The 23,650-nt window shown below is 45.4% G+C and overlaps 1 protein-coding gene across 6 annotated transcripts in view; it reads left to right on the top strand.

Moving 5' to 3' along the window:
- The window catches only part of B3GLCT (beta 3-glucosyltransferase), a 133,758-nt gene that overhangs the window by 28,830 nt on the left and 81,278 nt on the right, over nt 1-23,650 (top strand). For all 6 annotated transcript variants that reach the window (XR_010318169.1, XM_064269948.1, XM_064269947.1 and 3 more), the window contains exons 3-4: nt 3,583-3,622; nt 12,417-12,526. Coding sequence is in view for 5 of the 6 variants with exons in the window: in XM_064269948.1 (XP_064126018.1) it covers nt 3,583-3,622; nt 12,417-12,526 (150 nt within the window). In the remaining variant the exon portion in view is untranslated. The remainder of the gene's footprint in view (nt 1-3,582; nt 3,623-12,416; nt 12,527-23,650) is intronic.

Genomic DNA, 23,650 nt, shown 5'->3' with positions numbered 1-23,650 from the left:
CTTGACTACAACTGGTTAATTTACAGTGACAATGTGACTTTGGCTCAGCAGATTTAGAGAAGTGAATGGATTGAGCTTTCTAAGTTTTTTTCTTTGGTAGGCTCTTCTAAAACCCATGTTTTATCAGGAGTAAGTGAAGTGTCACTTGATTCTGAGGTCCAAACCAGCACATAAGTATAGGCTTCAGAGCGGCTCAGCGGCATTTCTATTCTTGAGACAGATAATTATAGAAAATACTGCCAAGGTAGACGTTTCTCTGGGTTTAACTTCCTATCTCCATCCTGCCAATTGTCACAAAATCCTTGGCATTTTAGGAGGACAATGTGTCACTGTGGCTGCATGTTGGCTTCGAAGTTGTTTGCAATTTTGTTGGTGAAAGCTCACAACTGCATTTCTTATTGCAGTCTGTGAAGAAAATTGACAGATGTTTGCCACTGTCCAATTGTCGTAATTATAGCCTGTGGCTGTTGAAAAGGGCAATTAGGTAGAAAATTCCTTCCGAGACTGCCAAAGAAGACAACGAAGACAGCAGATTTAGCTGCTGACACTTTGTACTTGGCTGGAAAAATTATTTGAGAGTTCCTCCCTTAATGTAAACAGGCTCAGGATCAGGTGTTGCGAGCACAAGGCCAAATTTCTGGGTCAGGGGTTCTGCAGAAGAAGAAGACAGCTCACCTTGGACATGCTAAGAGGTAGGCATCTGAGTGCTGCCCACCAGTAAGAAAGGATATCGTGATAACATGCTGCCTTAAGTCATCTAGTGCTGCTATAACAGAAGTACCATGAGCAGATGGCTTTAACACACAACTCTATTCTCTCACAGTTTAGGAGGCTAGAAGTCCAAATTCAGGGTACCAGCTCCAGGGAAAGTCTTTCTCTCTCCATTAGGTCTGGGGTAGGTCCTTGTCATCAATCTTCCCCTGGTCTAGGAGCTTCTCAGCGCAGGGACCTTGAGTCCAAAGGACACGCTCCTCTCCAGGCTCTTCTTGCTTGGTGATAATGAGGTCCCTTTCCTCTCTGCTTGCTTCTCTCTTTTATACCTCAAAAGAAATTGACTCAAGATAAAATCTAATCCTGTAGGTTGTGTCTGCATCATTAACATCATACAGGGTAGGATTTACAACACGTAGGAAAATTACACCAGATCACAAAATGGAGGACAACCACACTATACTGGGAATCATGGTCTAGCCAAATTGACACACATTTTTGGAGGACACAATTCAATCCATAACACATGCTGGCAGCAGTGTGCCTGAGCCCAAAAGATGATAAACTTCAATCATTAGTAGAGCTTAGCTTCATGAGGAACGTGATAGATAGGTAGATAAGTAGATAGATAGGTGATGGGTGGGTAGATAGATGATGGATGGATGGATAGATAGGTGATGGATAGATGGATGAGAAGATAGATGGATAGATAGATAGCTACTGTTGAGTTGACTCTGACTGATGTTGACCTTATGTACAACAGAGTGAAACACTGCTCAGTCCTGTGTCATCCTCATGATTGCCGGCATGTTCAAGTCCAATTTTGGGGCTGTTGTGCCAATCCATCTCACCCAGAGTCTTCCTCTTGCTGGCCCTCTATGTCACCAAGCATGATATCCTCCTCCAGCAATTCATTTCTCCTGATGACGTGTCCAGAGCAAGTGACTCAGACAGTGTTCTTTTGTGATCCACAGGGTTTTCCTTGGCTAATTTTTGGAAGTAGATCTCCAGGTCTTTCTTCCTAGGCCACTACCAGATTATTCATATCTCTGATAAGTTTGTAAAGCTTTATGGTTTCCAAGATTTTTAAATTAACCCTTCCAAGAACATTGGGAAGCAGTTAGGCGTTACTCCACTTTACACAGGAGGGAAGAGCCTCAGCTGAACTGCATGATTTACGTAAGATCACATGACAAGAAAAGGATAGCCTTCTCAGGAGGCTCCTGCTATGGTACAGAAGTACACTCTTGCCGCTTTTCACCCTTAAGTTTTGGCCTCATTTCTTCCTCTAGGAAATACCTCCAAGCTCCCATCTTTAAAGCCTTCCTCCAAAATGTTAATATGTATATTTATACTCTGTTATATGTGTGTGGAGCCTTGTAGCTCAGTGGTTAAGAGCTTGGCTGTCACCAAGAGATCAGTGGTTTGAATCCACCAGTCGCTCCTTGGAAACCCCCTGGGACAGTTCTGCCCTGCCCTTTAGGGTCACTGTGAGTCAGAATTGACTCGACATCAATGGCTTTTTGGTTTTATATGTGTGTAATGGAAACCCTGGTGGTGTAGTGGTTAAGTGCTATGGCTGCTAACCAAAGGGTTGGCGGTTCAAATTCACCAGGCACTCCTTGGAAACTCTATGGGGCAGTTCTACTCTGTCCTATAGGGTCGCTATGAGTTGGAATCAACTCGATGGCACTGGGTTTTTCTGCGCATGTGTGTAATATATAATATATATTTACATTGTAAATCTGTAATATATAATATAGTATAAAAGCCAAAAAACAAACCCATTGCTGTCGAGTTCGTTCTGACTCACAGTGACCCTTTAGGACAGGGTGAACTGCCCCAGAGGGTTTTCTAGGTTGTCATCTTTTTTTTTTCTTTTAGTTTTATTGTGTTTTAGGCAAAAGTTTACGGCGCAAATTCATTTCTTATTCAAAAATTTTTACACGCATTGTTTTGTGACATTGGCTGCAATCCCTGCAATTGGACAGCACTCTCCCCTTTTCCACCCTGGGTTTCCCACGTCCATTACTCCGTATTTCCTACCCCTTCCTGCCTTCTTGTCTTGCTTTTGGGCAGGAGTTGGCCATTTAGTCTCTTATATTTGAGTGAACTGAGAAGCACATTCCTCCGTGTGTTATTGCTTGTTTTATAGGCATGTCTAATCCTTGTCCAAAAAGTGGGCTTTGAGAGTTGCTTCAGTTCTGAGTCAGCAGGGTGTCTGGGGGCCATAGTCTTGGGGGTTCTGCTAGTCACTGTCAGACCAGTGTATCTGGTCTTTTTTTGTGAATTGAAATTTTATTCTACTTTTACTCTGTCCGGGACCCTCTATTTTATCTCTGTTAGAGTTGTCGGGGTGGGTGGAGTGGTAACTGGGTACCATCTAGTTCTTCTTGGCTCTGCCTGATGGAGGCTGTGGTTTATGTGGTCCATTCGTCCTTTGGACTAATATTTTCTTGTGTCTTTGGTTTTCTGCATTCTCCTTTGCTCTGGATAGGATGGGACCAACAGATATATCTTAGATGGCCACTCGCAGTGTTAAGACCCCAGGCACTACTCACCAAAGTAGGGTGTGGAACATTTTCTTTATTAAGTGGGTTATGCCAGCTGGTCTAGATGTTCCCCAAGACCACGGTCCCCTAGGCTGAGCAGACCACAAAGTATTTCTCTTGAGGAGCTACTGGGTACATTGGAAATACCGACCTTTCGTTTAGCAGCTGAACTCTCAACCATTGCACTACCAGTTTTCCTTATAATATATAATGGTAATTATAGAACTGTATATAAATATATATTTATAATATGTATTTATTCAGTAGATTGATAGTTATGTGATGAGATTCATCTTTTTCTGTTTTATTTAATATTTAGAATTTGGAGAAAGGTGGACTATCAAGGAAAAACGACATAGGTAAGTAATGTTTTTTTTTTTTTAACTTGGATATGTGCCCTGCTGTGTGTCTTGTAAATCCTGTTTCACCTCAGTGAATGTTTTTTTCTGATTCCGTTGATTTATGGAGTAAATATTGCTCAAATATCTAGTCATCGGCCCAGCCTAACGTTTACAGCTAGCCTCAGGAAGACACAAGGAGAAACTTTCTTATATTGACATGTCGGGAGTACAGTGACACCTGGGGAGCCGGAACTTGACAGGGCTGCCTTGTGTTTCTGGGTCTTGCAAGTTTTCTGCCTTTGACAGGGTGGAGGCTCACCACTTTTCTTTCAGTGGAGAAGAGTTGATTTTTCTGTCTCTGACAGGTTTCCACCTTACATGGGTTCCGGCTTTCACAGGTTTGACTGCCTTGTCTAATATGGTGGGTCTCGTTCCTTCAGTGTCATGTTTTGAGCTTCCAGTGAGAGCGAAACTCCATGCTGTGGGGGTGTAGAGATGAATAAGACTCAGTCCCTCTTACAAGGGGTCCACCCTGAGTGGGAGAAAGGACAAGCCATGCCTTTGTTATGCCCTCCTCTGCCTGGACCGAGGGCCCCCACTCCTTCCCCAGCAGATACTACTTGGCCCTCAGAAGGCAGCTCACCAACTATATCTTCTGCCAGATATTTCCCACAATCCATGGTGGGGTTGTTAGGTGCCATCAAGTTGATTCCAATTCATTTGGTGGCCCGTCTGAGGCTGGGTTCTCTAGAGGAGCAAAACCAGTCAAACATATATGTATGTATATATATACGTATATATGTATATATATATGTGTGTGTGTACGTATATATGTATGTATATGTATATATATGTATAGAGAGATATATCTCAAGGAAATGGCTCACGCAGTTGTAGAGGCTGGCAAGTCCCAAGTCCTTGGATCAGCTGTCAGGCTGGAGGCTTCTCCGGACTCACGAGGTTGCAGGAGCTGATGAACCCAAGATGAGCAGGTCAGGTGGAAGGCTGCTGGCTCATGGGGTTATGGGACCTGGCAAGTCCCAAGATCTACAGGTCAGGCAGCGGGCTGCTGGCTCATGTTCCAAGAACCAGAGGTCAGAGGATGATGAGTCTGGTGCAGGATCCAGAAAGAGTTTTGTAGAACATCCATGTATATTGGATGCAGGCCATACCGCTAAGAAAGCTGATTGGATTTCAACTGATTGGCTGCTCACATCAGATCGCAGAATGGGAGATGGTCACATGATACCTGCCGAACCACTGAGAATCATGGCCTAGCGAAGTTGACACATGACCCCATGTGACAGAGAAGAACTGCTCATAGGGTTTCCCAGAAACAGACTGTCACACCTTTCTCCTGCAGAGGGGCTGGTGTATTCGAACCGCTGACCTTTTGGTTAGCAGCTGAGTGCTTTAACCACTGTGCCACCAGGGCCCCTTTCTTTACAATAAGGGGTTATTAAATGAATTAATGACCCTAGTCTGGAGCACTGGAGGGAAGATACCGAGGTGAAATTCTCTCGGACAAATAAATATGCACATTCTTGCCTTTGCAAGTGGCAAGTTGAATGAACCTTCCCTTGATATCAGTTTGTCAGAGATAGACCCGGGGGGCTTACTAACCACAATCCTGATGTGAGTTGACAGTGCCAGGAGGGTACTACCTCCACACGCTCGAGGCCCGCTCCTGTAGCGCCAGAGTGCCTGCATCTTTGAAGTCATGGCCCTGGCAATACTCAGGACTGGTAACAGCCTCAAGCACAGGACAGTCTGTCTTTTTCAGCTTATGCCTAATGTTGTTGTTGTTAGGTGCCGTTGAGTCGATTCCTACTCGTAGCAACCCCATGTGACAGAGTAGAGCTGCTCCGTAGGACTTTCTTGACTGTGATCTTTATGGAAGCAGACCACCAGGCCTTTTTTCCATGGCACTGCTGGGTGCGTTGGAACCACCCACCTTTCATTTAGCAGCCAGTTGCAAACTGCGTGTGCTGCCCAGGGACTTCAAATCATCAGACAGCATGTTTTCAGAAGATCACCGTATTGACTTCTCACTAGGAAAACACCAGAGTGATGGAATTCATTATTCTAGCTAATTCCTGACCAGGGAAGATCAGCAATAGTAGAGTGCTTGACCCTCACTGTTGTTGCTGGGTGTCATCAAGTCGATTCTGACTCACAGTGACCCCATGTGACAGATTAGATCTGCCCCATAGGGTTTCCTAGGTTGTAATCTTTATGGAAGTTGATTTCTAGTTCTTCGCCTGTAGAGCCGCTAGGTGGGTTCGAACCACTGACCTTTCCATTAGCAGCCGAGGCTTACCCAGAGCGATAACTGCAGCAACAGAGAACTTTTGATTTCTCCTCCAGGGATCCTTTTCTAACCATCTGTTTAGCGCAGTTGCTTTCCCTTAATGCTCTCTGCGGCTCTGCTTGCCTCAGAAGCACGGTTCCTTCCCGTGTCCTTGATAAATTTCATTACCTCCTGCTTCTAGCCTGTCGTGCTCATCGCTGTTATCAGGCTCTTAGTAAACGACCCACTTATTGCACGTTTCCCGGAGGAGAAGTGACAATGATCTGTCTTGAGTTTTGGCAGTGTTTACCGATGGCAAATTATGACGAGTTTAGAGGAATACAACCAGCATGAGAAGGAGACCATGGCTTTGTCTTGTTCAGCTCTATTGATGGGCCAGTGGGACGCTAAGAGTCAAACGGTTGGATGGCATATAAACAGGAAGACAGCTACCAAGATGATCTCTAGGATCCAGACTCAGCCAGAAGGTGATTCAATTAAGGCAGGCCTTAGTTAGAATGTGTGTAAGGAGCCCTGGTGGTGCAGTGTTTAAACGCTCGGCTGCTAGCCAAAAGGTTGCTGGTTCAAACCCACCAGCTGCTCCTCAGGGGAAGGATGTGGCAGTCTGCTTCTGTAAAGATTAGAGCCTCGGAAACCCTACGGGGCAGTTCTGCTCTGTACTGTAGGGTCGCTATGAGTCAGAATTGACTCGACAACAACAGGTACGGGTAGGATGTATGTCAGAAAATATTCCTTGGTGCTGATATAAAGGATAGCAGGAATATAAGCCTATAAGCTGTTTCTGCACTATCCCTGTCCTCTGGAATGGAATTGGGGCTGAGTGGTGTATAGCTTTTTGGTCATTCATTCTTTTTATTTTCCTCTTTTTGCTTAATTTATTTTTGGTGAGAATATACAGCAAAACCCGCTCTCATTCCACAGTTTCTAGACTTAATGATCAGTGACATTGGCTACATCCTTCACATTGTGTCAGCATTCTTGTTGTTTCTGTTCTGGTTCTAGCTTTTTAAGGAAGGGCCAAATCGATTTCCAAAGTGATTGTACCATTTTACATTCCCACCAGCAGTGTGTAAGTGTTCTAATCTCTCCACAGCCTCTCCAACATTTATTATTTTGTGTTTTTTGGATTAATGCCAGTTGGAGTGAGATGGAATCTCATTGTAGTTTTGACTTGCATTTCTCTAACGGCTAATGATCGTGAGCATTTCCTCATGTGTCTGTTAGCTACCTGAATGTCTTCTTTAGTGAAGTGTCTGTTCATATCTTTTGCCCATTTTTTAATTGGATTATTTGTCTTTTTGTAGTAGAGTTTTTGCAGTATCACATAAATTTTAGAGATCAGACGTTGATCGGAAATGTCATAGTTAAATCCATAGGGTTTCCACGGAGCAGCTGGTGAATTTGAACTGCCGACCTTTTGGTTAGCTGTTGAGTTCTTAACCACTGTGCTAGCTCCTCTACACACATTCTGCTACCTTCTGTGTGGAGTCTGTAGAAACCTGCTGCTTTTTAAAGGAAAATCAGGAATGTCTCCTTCCAGCAGCTTGGCTTGCACTTGCTCCCCCTCTGAGCTCCGGTGGAACCCTGCCCAGCTCAGGCTTCCACCTTACACTTTGCACTATAATTGTCTTTGTCTTCTGAGCTGGACTCAGACTCCTAGATGCCTGGACTGTGCTTATTTGCCTTGGTATCCCAGAACTTCAACTTAGTAGGCACTCAGAAGATGTTTGTGGAATGCACACATGTGTCACGTGGGATTAAAGTGTGAGAAAAAGGAAAGGGCCATCCAAGGTACCGTAAGTGGCTTGTGTTTACCTGAAGCAACAGAGGAAGAAGGAAGTCAGGAATAGGTGGAGGATATGGAATGTGTGAGTAATCGCCTCCATGAACAACTGCCTCCTTTCCTGTGAGACCAGAAGACTAGATGGTGCCTGGCTACCGTTACTGAATATTTTGATCAAAGATTGTGTAGAGGAATCCTGATCAAAAGGGACAAATGCAGAACAGAATTTTAAATTCTCATGGAGTCCAGAATTTCTGAGAGGCTGGATGAACCCCTGAAACTATTGCCTTGAGATAATCTTCAAACCTTAAACCAAAAATATTGCCTCCAGTCTTCTTTAAACCAAGCAATAGCTTACTTAGTAAAGAATGTCCACCTTGGGCATAGCTCTTTCAAAGAACTATCTGTTTTGGATTACATTGACAATAGCAGCTCAAAAGACTGGCTAAGAACCTTGGGGGGGTGGGCAGTGAGTTTATGTTAATGGGGAAGGAACAGCTCCCAAAAGGAGGGTGAGAATGGTTGCACAACTCAAATGAAATCAGTGTTACTGAAATGCACATGTAGAAACTGTTGAATTGGTGTTTGTTCTGCTGTTATATTCCCAACAACAAAAATAATAAATTATTAAAAAAAGAAAAAGGAAAGGGCCAGCATGACTGCTTGGTAGCTGAGTTAACAAGAGAGAAAGCAAAGCTCACAGACAATGAAGCAGGTATATGAAAAGGAGAAGAGTTCACTGGTTGGTTTTTCTTCTTGCAAAGCCTGTGTCTTGTGAAGAGAACGGAGCGAGTGGTCAGAGTTTGTTCTTGTGCTCAAACCAGGATTGAAACCTTTTCACAGATGGGTCTGCTCTTTTTAAAAATTTATTAGGAAATATCTTGAATATACCCAAACTCACAAAGGGGAATATAATGACCATCCCTGTATTTACCACCTGGCTTAGGAAACAGCTGGCATCCTGGTGGTACAGTGGTTAAGTGCTCCACGGCTAACCAAAATGTCAGCAGTTCAAATCCACCAGCTGCTGCTTGGAAACTCTGTGGGGCAGTTCTACTCTGTCCCCTAGGCTTACCAGGAGTCGGAAGTGACTGGGCCACAATGGGTTTGGTTTGGGTTTTTAAGAAACAAAACATTGCTAACACAGCTGAAGCCACTAGACCAATGTCTTGATTTGGGGCTGATCATTGTCATGCAGACTTTTATGATTTTGTATCATAGAGATTTGTTGTTGTTGTCAGGGGTAGTCAAGTCGATATTTTACTCACAGTGACCCCATGTGACGGTAGAACTGCCCCATAGGGTTTTCTAGGCTGTAACCTTCATAGAAACCCAAACCCATTGGTGCTGAGTCGATGCTGACTTATAGTGACCCTATATAGGACAGCGTAGAATTGCCCATAGAATTTCCAAGGCTTCAAATCTTTAAGGAAGCAGACTTCCACATCTCTCTCCTATAGAGTGGCTGGTGGGTTTGAACTGCTGACCTTTTGGTTAGCAGCCAAGCACATTAACCACTGTACCACCAGGGCTTCTCTGTTATGTTAGTGAGGCCATATCAGTGTAGGATTGTTTTAAGCCAATCACCTTTGAGATTTAAGAAAGCAGATTAAACACTGAGAAGGAAGAACAGAGGGCAGTACACACCATGTGAACATCGCCAAGAATCTGAGAAACAAAAAAAACCCCAAACCCAGTGCCCTCACAAGCTATAAGAAGGCAAGGACCTTCCCCTGGAGCCCACAGAGAGAGAAAGCTATCCCTTGGGCCGATGCCCTGAATTCAGACTTCTAGCCTCTTAAGGTGCCCTAGTGGTGCAATGATTAACCGTTCAGCTGCTAACCGATAGGTTGGTGGTTGGAACCCACCAGCCGCCCTGTAGGAGGAAGACCTGGTGATCTGCTCCCATGAAGATTACAGCCTAGGAAAATCCTACGGGGCAATTCTACTTTTATCACATGGGGTGGCTATGAGTCAGAATCAACTCAGTGGCACCCAACACCACCACCACAAGCCTCCTAAACTGAGGAAGTTCCATGGGTGGGAATTCTGTTATAGCAACCGTAGGAAACTGAGACAGACCTTTCTGGATTATTTTAGGATCTAGAGGTCTTACTGTGGAGCTGTTAGCTCTATGAATGTTTGGGTGAGTGAGTGAATGAATGCAACTACAGAACTATCCAACAGTTAAATTTGTTATTGTTTTAGGTGTCATCAAGTTGGTTCCGACTCATAGCGACCCCATGTACAGCAGAACAAAACACTGCCCGGTCCTGCGCCATCCTCACAATCATTGTTACACCTGCGCCCATTGTTGCAGCCACTGTGTCAACGCATCTCATTGCGGGTCTTCCTCTTTTTCCCAGGCTCTCTTCTTTACCAAGCATGATGTCCTTCTCCAGGGACTGGTCCCTCCTGACAGCATGTCCAAAGTATGTGAGATGAAGTCTTGTCATTCTTGCTTCTAATGAGCATTCTGGCTATACTTCTTCAAGGCAGATTTGTTCTTTCTCCTGGCTGTCCAGGGTATACTCAGTATTCTTTGCCAACACCATAATTCAAAGGCGGCAGTTCTTCTTTGGTCATCCTTACTCTTTGCCCAGCTTTCACGTGCATATGAGGCAATCGAAAACACCATGGCTTGGGTCAGGCACTTCTTAGTCTTTAAAGTGACGTCTTTGCTTTTTAACACTCCAAAGAAGTCTTTTGCAGCAGAAATTGCCCAAATAAATATAATGGAATAAAATTAAAATCAAATGAGTATCCTGGAACTTTGAACTTTGAGGTAGGGGACTTCCCCACATCCTTGAGCTGTAAGCCTGCCTGGGGGCTACAGTTTATATGACATCTGCTTTCAGCCAACGGCCTTTCTGGCATGCTGACACAGTGGTGATTTCTGTCTTCTTCTTTACCCAGGGAGGCTAATGCACTTCTCCACCGTGCTGGCCTGAGCCTTGACAGCGAGTGTCCTTCCCTGGCCCCTGGCCGGGTAGGCGTGACCTCCTAGGGTTTCCTCTTGACTTGCTGTTGTAGAAAGCTGGCTGCTTGGAGGCAAGTCTCCAGTGGGCTGGCAGATCCTGCCAGTGTTGTCCTAGATGGGTTTCCTGCAGCATTTCTCGTGGGGAAGCACAGCTGCTGTTTTCCTGAAGATAACACTTAATCCTGGCGGGGCACCCATGGGGTGTGGGGAGGATTACTGGGTCATTTGCCAGCCTTGTGAACTCCTGGGACATAGGCGGTTAATGTCACTTTCTCTTGGATTGTTAGTACAGCTGTCACAAAAATACCACAGAGTGGGTGGCTTTAAAGAACAACTTTTTCGTTCCCCCCCCCCCAACATATCACAGTTTCGGAGCCTAAAAGTCCAGATCAGACCACCAAGCTGTAGGGGAGGGTCCTTCCCTGTGGGTTGCCCCAGGGTTTCTTGGCATTTCTTGGTCTCTTCCCATGTGTATGTCTTTCTGTGTCTGTACCCGCCCCTTTATAAGATGCCACTCAGTAGGAGCTCTGGTGGTGCAACGGTTAAGTGCTCGGCCACTAACCAAAAGGTTGGTGGTTTGAACCCACCCAGCAGCACTGGGGGAGAAAGACCTGGTGATCTGCTCCCATAAAGATGACAGCCTAGAAAACCCTATGGGGCAGCTCTGCTCTGTCACATGGGGTCGCTGTGAGTCAGAATGACTCCATGACACCCAACAACAACAGAAGGGTTAGGTTTAGGACACAACCTATTCTTGAATGACTTCATTAACATAACAAAAGAAAAATATATTTCTATAGAGAATCAACTTTTATTAGGTTAGAAAAACTCTTCTGACTCATTTTGCATTTCACATTCACAGGAATTCAGTTTAGGGCCATCAGAACATCCTTGAGGTAGCAACACACTTTAGGATTATGTGGGAATTGTTAAAAGGCTACTTGGAAACGTTGGATTTTTGGTTAAGGACTCCATTGCTAACCGAAGGTTGGCAGTTTCAACCCGCAAGCAGCTATGTGGGTGAAAAACCTGGCTATCTGCTCCCATAAAGATTAAAAAAAACAAACCAAACCCAGTGCCGTCGAGTTCATTCCGACTCATAGCTACCCTATAGGACAGAGTAGAACTGCCCCATAGAGTTTCCAAGGAGCGCCTGGCGGGTTCAAACTGCTGACCCTTTGGTTAGCAGCTGTAGCACTTAACCACTACGCCACCAGGGTTTCCATAAAGATTACAGCGTAGAAAATTCTGTGGGGCAGTCCTGCTCTGTCATACAAGGGCACTAGGAGTCGTCATCAACTTGTCAGTGCCTAACAGCAACAGGGAGGCTATTCTCTTTGTCACATTTTCGCACATTCTCTGACAGATACAGGAGCAAACGCAGTTTGTTCGTCGTGACTTGGCCTAGTGCCAAACCAAACCCTCTGCCTTGTTGTGGATGCGACTCATAGTGACCCCATAGGACCCAGTAGAACTGCCCCATAGGGTTTCCAAGGAGCAGCCGGTGGATTTGAACTGACGACCTTTGGGTTAGCAGCCTAGCTCTTAGTATAGTGAATTTATTTAGTGCCTAACTTGCTAGGAGGGATGTTTGGAAGATCATTTCGAGAAAAGATTTTTCCTAAAGAGTTTATTGCCTGTAGGCTTGCCTTGCAGCTGAAGTTTTTTCCTTGTTTTCAAGTTTGTTTTAGCAATGGCTAAGAAAGAAACTCCTGAGAACTTTCTTGTTTGTTTCTAGATTTAAAAAGAATTGTATTTGTCATCCAGAGTCAAAGCAATTCTTTTCACGCAAAGAGAGCAGAACAATTGAAGGAAAACATCTTACAGCAGGCAGTGGATCTTACACAGGTATGGAGATGACCGGGGATGTCTGGTCTGCTAACTCTTTCCTTATACATTCATGTTTCCCAGAGCACTCAGTGCATAGAGAATCAATTTTTATTAGATGAGAAAAAGTTCTCTGACTCATTTTACTTATTTATTATTGACTCTTTATTGCTTAAAATGCTCTACTTAATATCTAATGCTGGAGGCATCATATCCTAAAGTGCATATATTTTTAACAGTTCTACAGTTATGTGGGACTGTCATGGTTTTGGAAACCCTGGTGGCATAGTGGTTAAGTGCTACAGCTGCTAACCAAAAGATCTGCAGTTTAAACCTGCCAGGTGCTCCTTGGAAACTCTATGGGGCAGTTCAACTCTATCCTATAGGGTCTCTATGAGTCGGAATCGTCTCGACAACAATGGGTTTGGTTTTTTTCCTATGGTTTTAGGAGCCCTGGTGGCGCAGTGGTTAAAGCGTTTGCCTGCTAACCAAATGGTTGGTGGTTCAAACTCACCAGCAGCTCGATGGGAGAAAGATGTGGAAGTCTGCTCCTGTAAAGATTACAGCCTGGGAAACCCTATGGGGCAGTTCAGCTCTGTCCTATGGGGTCACTATGGGTTGTAATCAACTCGACGGCTGTGAATTTGTTTGGGATCATGGTTTTATCATAAAGCATGATCAAAAGAAGTGGAAAAAATAACTTTTTAAAAAGGCAGGTTTTAAAATAGCATAGATAATTAGCGTTCAGAATTTTGGTGACAGTTCTAAGTCAATTTTCATGTTGAAATAACAGTCTCATTAACCCTCATGCAGTGCTTCCCGTATGAGCCTCTTAATCTGTTTTTTAATTGGATATCGTTAATTGAAGTTTGTGATTTGATTTATAATGTAATATCTGAGAAAGATGGAGAGAAAAATCTAAGGATACAGGTGCATCTTCATAATGCTTAAAATAGGCATTGAAGTGAATCTGAAGCTGCTCTGAATGATGCTGGAGGCTTGGAGGGGGGAGAAGGAAGACCTACGTTTTTGTACTACCCTAAAGGGGCTTTCAGTATGGATTACACATCAACATAAAGAAAACAAAAATCGTCACAACTGGACCAATAAAGCAACATCATAATAAACGGAGAAAAGATTGAGGTTGCCAAGGATTTCATTTTTCTTGGATCCATAATCAACACCCATGGAAGCAGCAGTCAAGAAATCAAAAGACACGTTGCATTGGGCAAATCTGCTGCAAAAGACCTCTTTAAAGTGTTGAAAAGTAAAGATGTCACCTTGAGGTATGCCTGACCCAAGCCGTGGTGCTTTTATTCACCTCTTATGTGTGCGAAAGCTGGGCAATGAATAAAGAAGACTGAAGAAGAATTGACGCCTTTGAATTGTGTTGGTGAAGAATATTAAATATACCGTGGACTGTCAAAAGAAGGAACAAATCTGTCTTGGAAGAAAGACAACCGGAATGCTCCTTAGAAGCTAGAATGGTGAGTCTACGTCTCACATACTTTGGATATGTTATCTGGGGAGATTAGTCCCTGGAGAAGGACATCATGCTTGGTAAAATAGAGGGTCATCAAAAAAGAAGACGACCCTCAATGAGATGGATTGACACAGTGCTTGCAACAATGGACTCAAGCATAGCAACAATTGTGAGGATGGTGCAGGACAGGGCAGTGTTTTGTTCTGTTGTGTGTAGGGCCGCTATGAGTCAGAACTGACTCGACGCACCTAATGACAACAATAATAAAGGAGCCCTAGTGGCACAGTGGTTAACAACTCAGCTGCTAACAAAAAGATTGACCATGTGAACCCACTAGCTGCTTTGAAGAAGAAATACCTGGCAATCTGCAGCCATAAAGATTACAGCCTTAGAAACCTTATGGGTCAGTTCTGCTCTGTCCTGTAGGGTTGCTATGGGTTGGAATTGACTCTATAACACTAGGTTTGGTTTGGTTTTTTATAGGTGCTTTAAGGAACTCTGGTGGTGCAATAGTTAAGCACTCAGCTGCTAACCGAAAAGTTGGCGGTTCGAACCCACCCAGCGGCTCTGTGGGAGAAAGACTGGTGATCTGCTTTCATAGAGATTACGGCCTAGGAAACCCTGAGGGGCAGTTCTGCTCTGTCACATCGGGTCCCTATGAGTTGAAAACGACTCGGGTTAACAATCTTTAACTCAGAGCAGATAACAATGACTTAAGGAAGATAGAAGGTTTGCTTCACCTCATGAGGCAGTCTGGTTGCTGAGCAGGTCAGGGGTAGGCTGCTTTGCTCCTGGTTCCTCTTGTCTTGTCACTTTGCAGTATACTAACTTGTCTTCTCGTCTGCATGGCTCAAGTTGGTTTTCCACAATTACGCCTTCATTCCAGGTTATTGAGGATAAGCAGCTTGTTTTGAAGGCTGTGACCTGGAAGTTGTACACATCACTTCCCCCTACATACCACTGTCCAGGCCGTCATCACAGGGGCACGCCTAGACTGGGCAGTGTACTATCTAGTTGGGTGGCCCTGGGTCCAACTCAAACTCAAGGAATCCTAGTTACTGGGAGGAAGAAGATAAGAATGGATACTGGGTGGACAAATTGACCTCTCTGCTAAGGTCAGGGTTTTGTTCACATGCTGAGGATTCACCCAGTCTGTGGATGAATTTATCTCATGAACTATCCACCTACTCACCTATCCATTCGTCCGTCCGTCCACCCACCCACCCACCCACCTACCCACCCATCCATCCATTCACCTACTCACCCACCCACCTATCCATTCATCCATCCATCCATCCGTCCGTCCGCCCACCCACCTATCCACCCATCCATCCATCCACCTACTCACCCACCCACCTATCCATTCATCTCTCCGTCCGTCCACCCATCCATCCATCCACCCATCCATCCATCCACCTACTCACCCACCCACCTATCCATTCGTCTGTCCATCCACCTTCTCACCCACCCACCTACTCACGCACCCGCCTGCTCACCCACCCGCCCGCTCACCCACCCACCCATCCAGTATTTACAGAAGACCTGCTGTGGCAAAGTACTGAGGATGCAGGGATAAACAAGGCATAGTCCTGTCCTCAAGGACCCTCTAGTCCAGGGGGGGAGACAGGCACATCAACAGGCCATGTTAAAGCAGTGAGGACGAAGTGTATGATCAAGGGGTGCACATGGAGTGCATGGGGGGCAGGCGCTCAGGATGGGAGATGGTGCTCAAGGAAGGATTTCTGAGAGCTGAGTCCTGAAGCGAGCCTATGGGTTAGGTTCTGGCTAGGTTGAGGATCTTAGAAAAAGTACAACCAGAATGCTCCTTAGAAGCGAGGATGGCAAGACTTTGTCTCACATACTTTGGACATGGTATCAGGAGGGACCACTCCCTGGAGAAGGACATCATGCTTGGCGAAGGAAAAATACAAAGACCCTCAACAAGATAGATTGACACAGTGGCTGCAACAACGAGCTCAAACAGCAATGATTGTGAGGATGGTGCAGGACTGGGCAGTGTTTTGTTCTCTTGTATACGGGGTTGTTAAGAATTGGAGCTGACTGGGCAGCACCTGACAATAACAACAGGTTGAGAGGTTAAGAAAAAATATAACCAGAATGCTCCTTAGAAGCGTGGATTTTGGAGGACTTTGTCTCACTTACTTTGGACACGTCATTAGGAAAGATCAGTCGCCAGTAAAGGACGTCACGTTTGGTAAAATAGATGGTCAGCAAAAACAAGGAAGACCCTCAACAAGACGGGTTGACACAGTTGTTAAAACAACGGGCTCAAACATATTGATGATCATGGAGATGGCACAGGACTGGGCAGTGTTTCGTTGTGTTGCATGTAAGGACACCATGACTTGGAGCTGAGTCAACGGCACCTAACGACAACGGGCTGGGGCTGGGGTGGGAAGTGGGGAGGCTTTCTAGATTGAGAGGCTTGCTTGGGTCAGGGTAGGGAGGGGACAGACATGGGCACAGCATGTGCGGGGCGCTGCAGTCTGTCCTGTCCTGCCCTTTGGTGCAGTGAGAGTGGAGGAGCTAGTCTGCAGAGTTAGGTGGGACGTGATCATGATCCCGGAGGAACCTGCGTATTTTCTGGAATAGTCAGGGTTTTTGAGGGGGGTGTTACTGGCATTTTGAGGGCTGTGTCTTTGATCTGCAAGACATTTAGCATTCTGGCCCCTGGCACTAAATGTAGCAGCAACTTGGAGTCATTGTTACAACTCAGAATGCCTCTTGGTTGCGGATTATGGGTTAGGGTTAGGGAAAGCTGTAGGGGGTAAAGCTGGTTGGATTTGCAATTTAAACCATCACTCTTGTGACTGACTGTGAAAAGCAGAGCTTTAAGAGAGCCAAGACAGGCAGGAAGCCCACTTGTAACACTGTTGGACTTGTCTAGGGCAGTGCCACTCAAAGCATGGGTCTCAGATCGCTGCTGGTCTGCCGGCAACAACGGGTCCCTTACCGCAGGTAGTTTGAGAAGCACTGGGCCGGGGAAGGAGTTCCGTGGCGGTACAATCGGTTTATGCGCTTAGGTGCTGAGAGGTTGGGAGTTCAAGTCCCCCACAGAGGCACCTCGGACTGTGGAGCACAGGTCTGCTCTGACACACGTGGGGTCACCATGAGTTGGAGTCAGCTTGGCGGTAAGTGGTTGGTTGGTTGGTTGGTTGGTTGAGCTGGAGATCGGGATTGTGGGCCTGAGCGGGATGGTGGTGGTTGTGGTGAAGAGCTGGGCCGAGTGGTGAGAGATTGGATGTGGGCCTGGAAGAGAAGGCATGAACAGCTCCAGCTCAGCTTGATGTGTGGAGGTGCCACCCTCTGAGGCTGAGGGTGGGAGAGGCAGGTTTAGAGGGTGAAGATGGTGCCAGGTTTCCATATATCAAACCTGAGGTGGAGGTGTCAGCCGTAGGAGGCTGGGTCTTTGTTTTAAGCTCAGAGGGACAATTTGACCGAAAGATGGCAGACTGGGGAGTCAGCAACACACGTGGGTGAAACCAGTTGCCACTGAGTGGACTCCAACTCATGGTGACCCAGGTGTGTAGAGTAGAACTGTGCTCCACAGGAGTTTCAAGGGCTGATTTTTCAGAAGTAGGTCACCAGGCCTTTCTTCCGTGGTGCTGCTGGGTGAACTCAAACTGCCAGCCTTTTGTTTAGCAGTGAGCGTGTTAATCGTTTGCACCACCCAGGGACCCTATATGCATAGGTAGCTGCTGACAGCTGGAGTGCTGCTACCAGGGAGAGTTGTGCAATCAGGGAGAGCAGTGAGCTGGGCTTTGCGGAATGTGAGGCGCCTCCTGTGAGAGGAGGAGGGGTGCAGGGTTGCGAAGAAGTCCTGCGGTGTGATGTCAGGGAACCTCAGGGAGTAGTTTCAAATAGTGACCACTGATGCTGTATTTCCCAGAGGGGACTCATCGTTGGAGGCCTCACGGCCATCCTTTTGATTGGACAACCTGGTGTGTTCTTGACAACCTGGTGGTGCGTTCTTGCCTGTACACTTTCGTCAGCAGGTGTCCCCATGCCGAGCACTTTGTTGTTGCTGTTTTTCCTGTTGCTATGTTTATTTGACTGACTCTTCTCTGTGTCTTTGCTGGTAGCCTCCATCATCCCTGCTCTCTTCATCGGCTGGCACCTGCTTTCTGGGTGTTCATTGGTGTTTCAAAAGGGCTCCCCTGCAGTGCAGGCTGTCTGTTAATGTGTGTGTCTTGCCCTCTGCAGAGGAAGGCAAAACCTGTTCTGTACCCCCTTCTTACCTGCCATGGCACTGATGGGAAAGCTGGGCACACACAATATTGTTGTTGTTAGTTGCCATCAGTTCGGCTCTGACTAATGACGACCCATGTACAACAGGCGAAGTGTTGCCCAGCCCTGCACCATCCTCACGACTGTGATGCTTGGGTCCATTGTTGCAGCCACTGCGTGTTTCGAGGGCCTTCCAACCTAGGGGGCTCATCTTCCAGCACTGTATCGATGTTCCATAGGGTTTTCATTGGATGACTTTTGTAAGTAGACTGCCAGGCCTTTCTTCCTGGTCTCTCAGTCTAGAAGCTCTGCTGAAACCTGTCCACTGTGGGTGCCCTGCTGGTATTTGAAATTCTGGTGGCCTAGCTTCCAGCATCACAGCACCAGTAGGGCAAACTGTCGTATGGGTGGTATATTTTCATGGATGTGTTTTCTCTCAGCTTTTAAAACTTAGACAACAACTCCATTTTTTTAAAGTCCCTAACTTTAGTAGTACTTTATTCTGTGCTTATAGTTAGTGTGTGTATACTTAATTTTTATCATCCTTTACGTTTAAAATTTGCGGCTTAGACAACTTGTTTAGTAGGTGACTTAGATTGCCACTAGGTGGCAATATTTTTACATTTAAAGACACGTAATTGCGCAATATCATTAAGAAATAACCCCCTCCCCCAGCCTTAAATTTCTGGGGTAGTGAATATAGAGTCTAGACTAAAGCAATAAAGAAACCTCCCTTTAGTTATAAGATAGCCCATTACTCTTAATTCTGAAACTTTTATATTCGATGAAAGCCAGCTAGGGGTACTCAACGTTATGCAAAAAGTTTTAACACTTGGATTTAATTTACTCACGAGACCCAGAAGGTGCCATTATGGCTTAAAATCCCCAAACCAAACCCGTTGCTGTCGAGTCGATCCTGACTTATAGCGACCCTGTAGGACAGGGTAGAACCACCCCTTAGGTCCAAGGAGTGGCTGGTGGATTCCAACTGCTGACCTTTTGGTTAGCAGCCAAGCTCTTTTACCACTACACCACCAGGGCTCCCGTTATGGCATAGGTCATTTTATATTTGGGTTAACAACGTCTTCTGGCAATTGAAATGATTAGAAAGATTTTGTACTTTGCAACTGTGCTCGATACTGAACATATACCTATTCTAGAGTTTTTAAAATTCAAGCTTATGCCATGAATGGCGTTTTAGAGCTCCACAAAATTGTTGACAGCTGAAACGGAGTGTGTAGACAGTCCTGGGGGGCAGGAACGGGACCCCTCGGCCTAAAATTATATGGAAATAGAGAAATAAGATTGGTTTTCCAGAACTGAATGCAGAAATGCGTGAAGCCACTTGAAAGAGGCGGGATTGCTCCTTAGCTCATTACAACTTAACTGGGGCCTATTCTAAGACATTGACATATTCTTGAGAAAGACTGGACAGTTTTTAAGAGATAATATTTAGTCAGAAGGGGCTCAGTTAGCTGTGGAAGTTTGTTGTTGTTGTTAGCTGTCATCAAATTGGCCCCTGACTCATGGTAACCCCATGAACAAGACATCGTCTGGTCCTGCACCACCCCCATGGTCAGTTGTGGATTGGACCATTGTGGTCCATGGGGATTTTACTGACTGATTTTCAAAAGTAGATCACCAGGCCTTTCTTCCTGGTCTTAGTCCGGAAGCTCCTCTAAAACTGGTTCAGCATCACAGCAAAATTCAAGCCCCCGCTGACAGTTGGGTGGTGACTGCCCATGAAATGCACAGGTGGTAATCGAACCCAGGTCTCCTGCACAGAAGGTGAGAATTCTGCCCCTGAACCACCTTTTGTGGAAGCTTACCCTTTAAAACCCATGGCCGCTGAGTCAATTCCGACTCGTAGCGACCCTATAGGACAGAGTAGAGCTGCCCTGTGTGGCTGTAATCTTTATGGAAGTAGATTGGCAGATCTTTTCTCCCGTGGAGCAGCTGGTGGGTTCAGACTATCAACCTTTTGGTTAGCAGCTGAGTGCTTAACCACTGTGCAACCAGGGCTCCTTGTGGAAGATTGGAAGGGGCAAAGCCAAGAGACAGAAGTTGGGAGGACATCCTGAGTGCTATTCTGAGGAGCATGCTGGCTCCTGGAAGGACAAAGTCCAGTCCGATGGGATGGCTGGCAGGTGTGTATACCTCTGATAGAACCAGGTGTCCAGGGCTCTCGTATCACCTGGCTCCTGAGCCGTGAGGTCTTCAGGCAGTACTTCTGGTTTTCTGCCTGCGTTTACCCATTGAGAACATTCACAAAAGTTGCTTGGTGAGGGAGGAACCGGCAGTAAGTTTTATCACTTGAATATTTATCTGATAGCCCAGAATAGTCCATTTCCATTCCTCCCACAGTGCCAGATGTCTAGAGCTGCTGTTTGTTTATTCATTTCTCTTGTCAGGGTTGTGCTCAGATACGAAGCCTGCCAAAAATTAAGGTGCACAAATTTAATGGTTTCTGTGATTATTCTTCTGCTCCCGGCTGTTCTCTTTGCTTCTGAGAGTCATCACCTACGCCTGCTTTGCTGTAAGGTGTAAAATGTGGCCTTATTAAAAACACAAACATTTCTCATCCTTACAATGCGAATGTAAAAACAGGAGCCTAAGCTACATTTCTACTTGAAATTTAATACTGTACTCAGAACGGGGGTGGTGAAGCTGCTTCCCTTGTTTTCTAGAATAGTTTGGGGTAATTCTAGGTTATCGTCCTCACCTTCAGCTCTGAAGCTTGTAATGTAATTCGTAATGGCTCTGGGGCTTGTAATGACATGTTTCTTTTAGTTGGTAAGTCATCACGTTTTACCAGGTGCTATTCTGTGTGCAGAGTGCCTGTCTGGATTACTGTGGAGCAAAGTGTTAAATGAAACTGTAAAAGGTGCTTGGTCTTTGAATTACTTACGAGATTGTTATCGTTGGGTGCCGTCGAGTCGATTCCGACTCACAGAGACCCCATGTGACAGAGTAGAACTGCCCCATAGGGTTTCCTAGGCTGTAATCCTTATGGGAGCAGATCGCCAGGTCTTTTTCTTATGGAGCCACTGGGTGGGTTTGAACCACCAACCTTTTGGTTAACAGCTGAGCACTTAACCACTGTGCTACCAAGGCTCCTTACAAGATAAATGGTAACGATTTCATAATATAAAGGACTACACCATTAAGCAGAAATTGGAAGTACAGAATAAGTATATTGAAGTATTTATTCAACAAATAAACATAAATTGGGCATATGTAGTTATACTTGGTACTTCTGAATAAACAAAAAGGTATCTGTTGATACAGTAGAAATGTGGAGTTGGTAAAGAATAGTGAATATGCCACAGACTTCTAGAGGAATGAACAGATCAGACTTAGAAGAAATGCAACCAGAGTGCTCCTTAGAAGCTAGGATGGCGAGACTTTAGCTCTGTTACTTCGGCGAAGTCATCAGAAAAGACCAGTCCCTAGAAAAGGACGTCATATTTGGTAAAGCAAAGAGCCAGTGAAAAAGAGGGAAACCCTCAGTGAGATCGATTGATTGACACAGTAGCCTCAACAATGGACTTGAGCACAACGATCATAAAGATGGTGCAGGATTAGGGAGTGTTTAGTTCTTCTGTATGTAAGGTCGCTATGAGTCGGAGGCCACTCAGTGGCAACTAACAACAACAACAACCAAGGACACTGCGTGGAGCCAGTATGATTAACTCTGGAAGCCATTTAAGGAGTTTAGGAAGTAAAGCAGCCTGTTAAAAGCACGAGGTAACCTGGTGCTGACTGCAAGTGAAGCCTCAGAGGATAAAGAGGGAGGACTTCTGTGGACCTGGTGGGAAAGACAGCAGCATTGGCTGGAGGGACGTAGGTTTAGAACATGGTTCTGGAAGCATGTCAGGAAGCCCTGCTTTTGGGGGACCAGGTGGAAACTGGAATCCATAAAGGTACAGTTTGAGGGAATAAGTAAAGCACATGTTGGGGTGGAATAGTTATCTTTTTTGGGGTTATAATGGGTGGTAAGTAAGGTTGGTGAGGTGGGGGATGTGGTTGATGAACTGGGGTTCCTAAATGCAAAGCTGTAGATATAAAAATATAGACACAGTTTTCCTGAGTTTATTTCGCCTGCAGTACAGATGGAAGGATGTTGTGAAGTTAGAAAGATCGACTCCTTAAAGAGGTACACTGACAAAAAGCCAAGTGGACAGAAGATGAGATGTGCCCAGATGGCACCACTGACTGGTCTGACCGGGGGCACAATAGATAATCCCAGACAGAATGGGAGGAAAAGGGAGGAAAATGCAGAACACAACTCAAATTCTTAAAAGGTCAGACTTGCTGACCACTGGAGACTGGAGGACTCTCTGAGGCTATCACCCTTTGACGCTCTTTAAACCTTAAACCAAAACTGTCCTCTGAGATCACCTTGTAGCGGAAAAGCAGAGAGAAACACGTAATAAAGACTATTACCTGTTAGATCAGTGCTCTACCAAAACACCATCTGCGTGAGTCTGAAAGGTCGACGTTTAATCAAAGCAAAGATGAAGATCGGGGGAGGAAAACTAGAGCCCTGGAAACGGAACAACCAGACTGCACTGGAGGGAGAGGACAGTTTAGGGTTGTGGAGGCGGGAGCTGAGTCACGAACAGAGGTGCAGATTAATTATGATTCCGTTTTTAAGGCAACCTGCAAATACAGAAAACATGCTAGAAGCGGGGGATACTTGTGAGGGGAGTTGGGGGCAGCTCTAAATTACATTTCTATGGTGAATTTTGAAAACCCTGGTGGCGTAGTAGTTAAGAGTTTGGCTGCTAACCAAAAGGTCAGCAGTTTGCATCTACCAGGTGCCCCTTGGAATCCCTGTGGGACAGTTCTGCTCCGTTCTACAGGGTCACTATGAGTTGGAATCGAGTCGACAGCAACGGGTATTATGGTGGACGTTGGATTGCATTTTCTGCTCTAGGCCAAATGGAGACTGACCAGCTGCTTTGAAAACTCCCCTTTCCTGCGTCCCAACTCTGCAGTTTTTGAAGAGAACCACCTCCTCATATCTGGTTTTGTGATGACACTGGGATCTTTTTGTTTAAAACCTGGCAGCATCTGAACCTCATCAATCTATGGGTTTTTTTTTTTTTTGCTTGTTCACAGAAAGCTTTGGAAATGACTTTTTGTTTTTTTTTAATTGTGCTTTAGGTGAAAGTTTACAGCTCAAGTTAATTTCTCATACAAAAATGTTATACACATACTGTTATGTGACCCTAGTTGCAGTCCCTATAATGTGACAGCACATACCCCTACCCATCCCAGGTTTCCTGTGTCCATTCAACCAGCTTCTGTCCCTTCCTGCCTTCTCATCCTGCTCTGGACAGGAGCTGCCCATTCAGAATGACCATTTTCTTGAGATATGTTAGTTAGGCTGTGGCTCATTAGTTTAAAGG

Source organism: Loxodonta africana, chromosome 17 (genome assembly GCF_030014295.1).
Source record: "Loxodonta africana isolate mLoxAfr1 chromosome 17, mLoxAfr1.hap2, whole genome shotgun sequence".
Lineage (NCBI taxonomy): Eukaryota > Metazoa > Chordata > Mammalia > Proboscidea > Elephantidae > Loxodonta > Loxodonta africana.
Note: the sequence above shows the minus strand (reverse complement) of the source record. Positions and strands in the feature narration are given on the sequence as shown.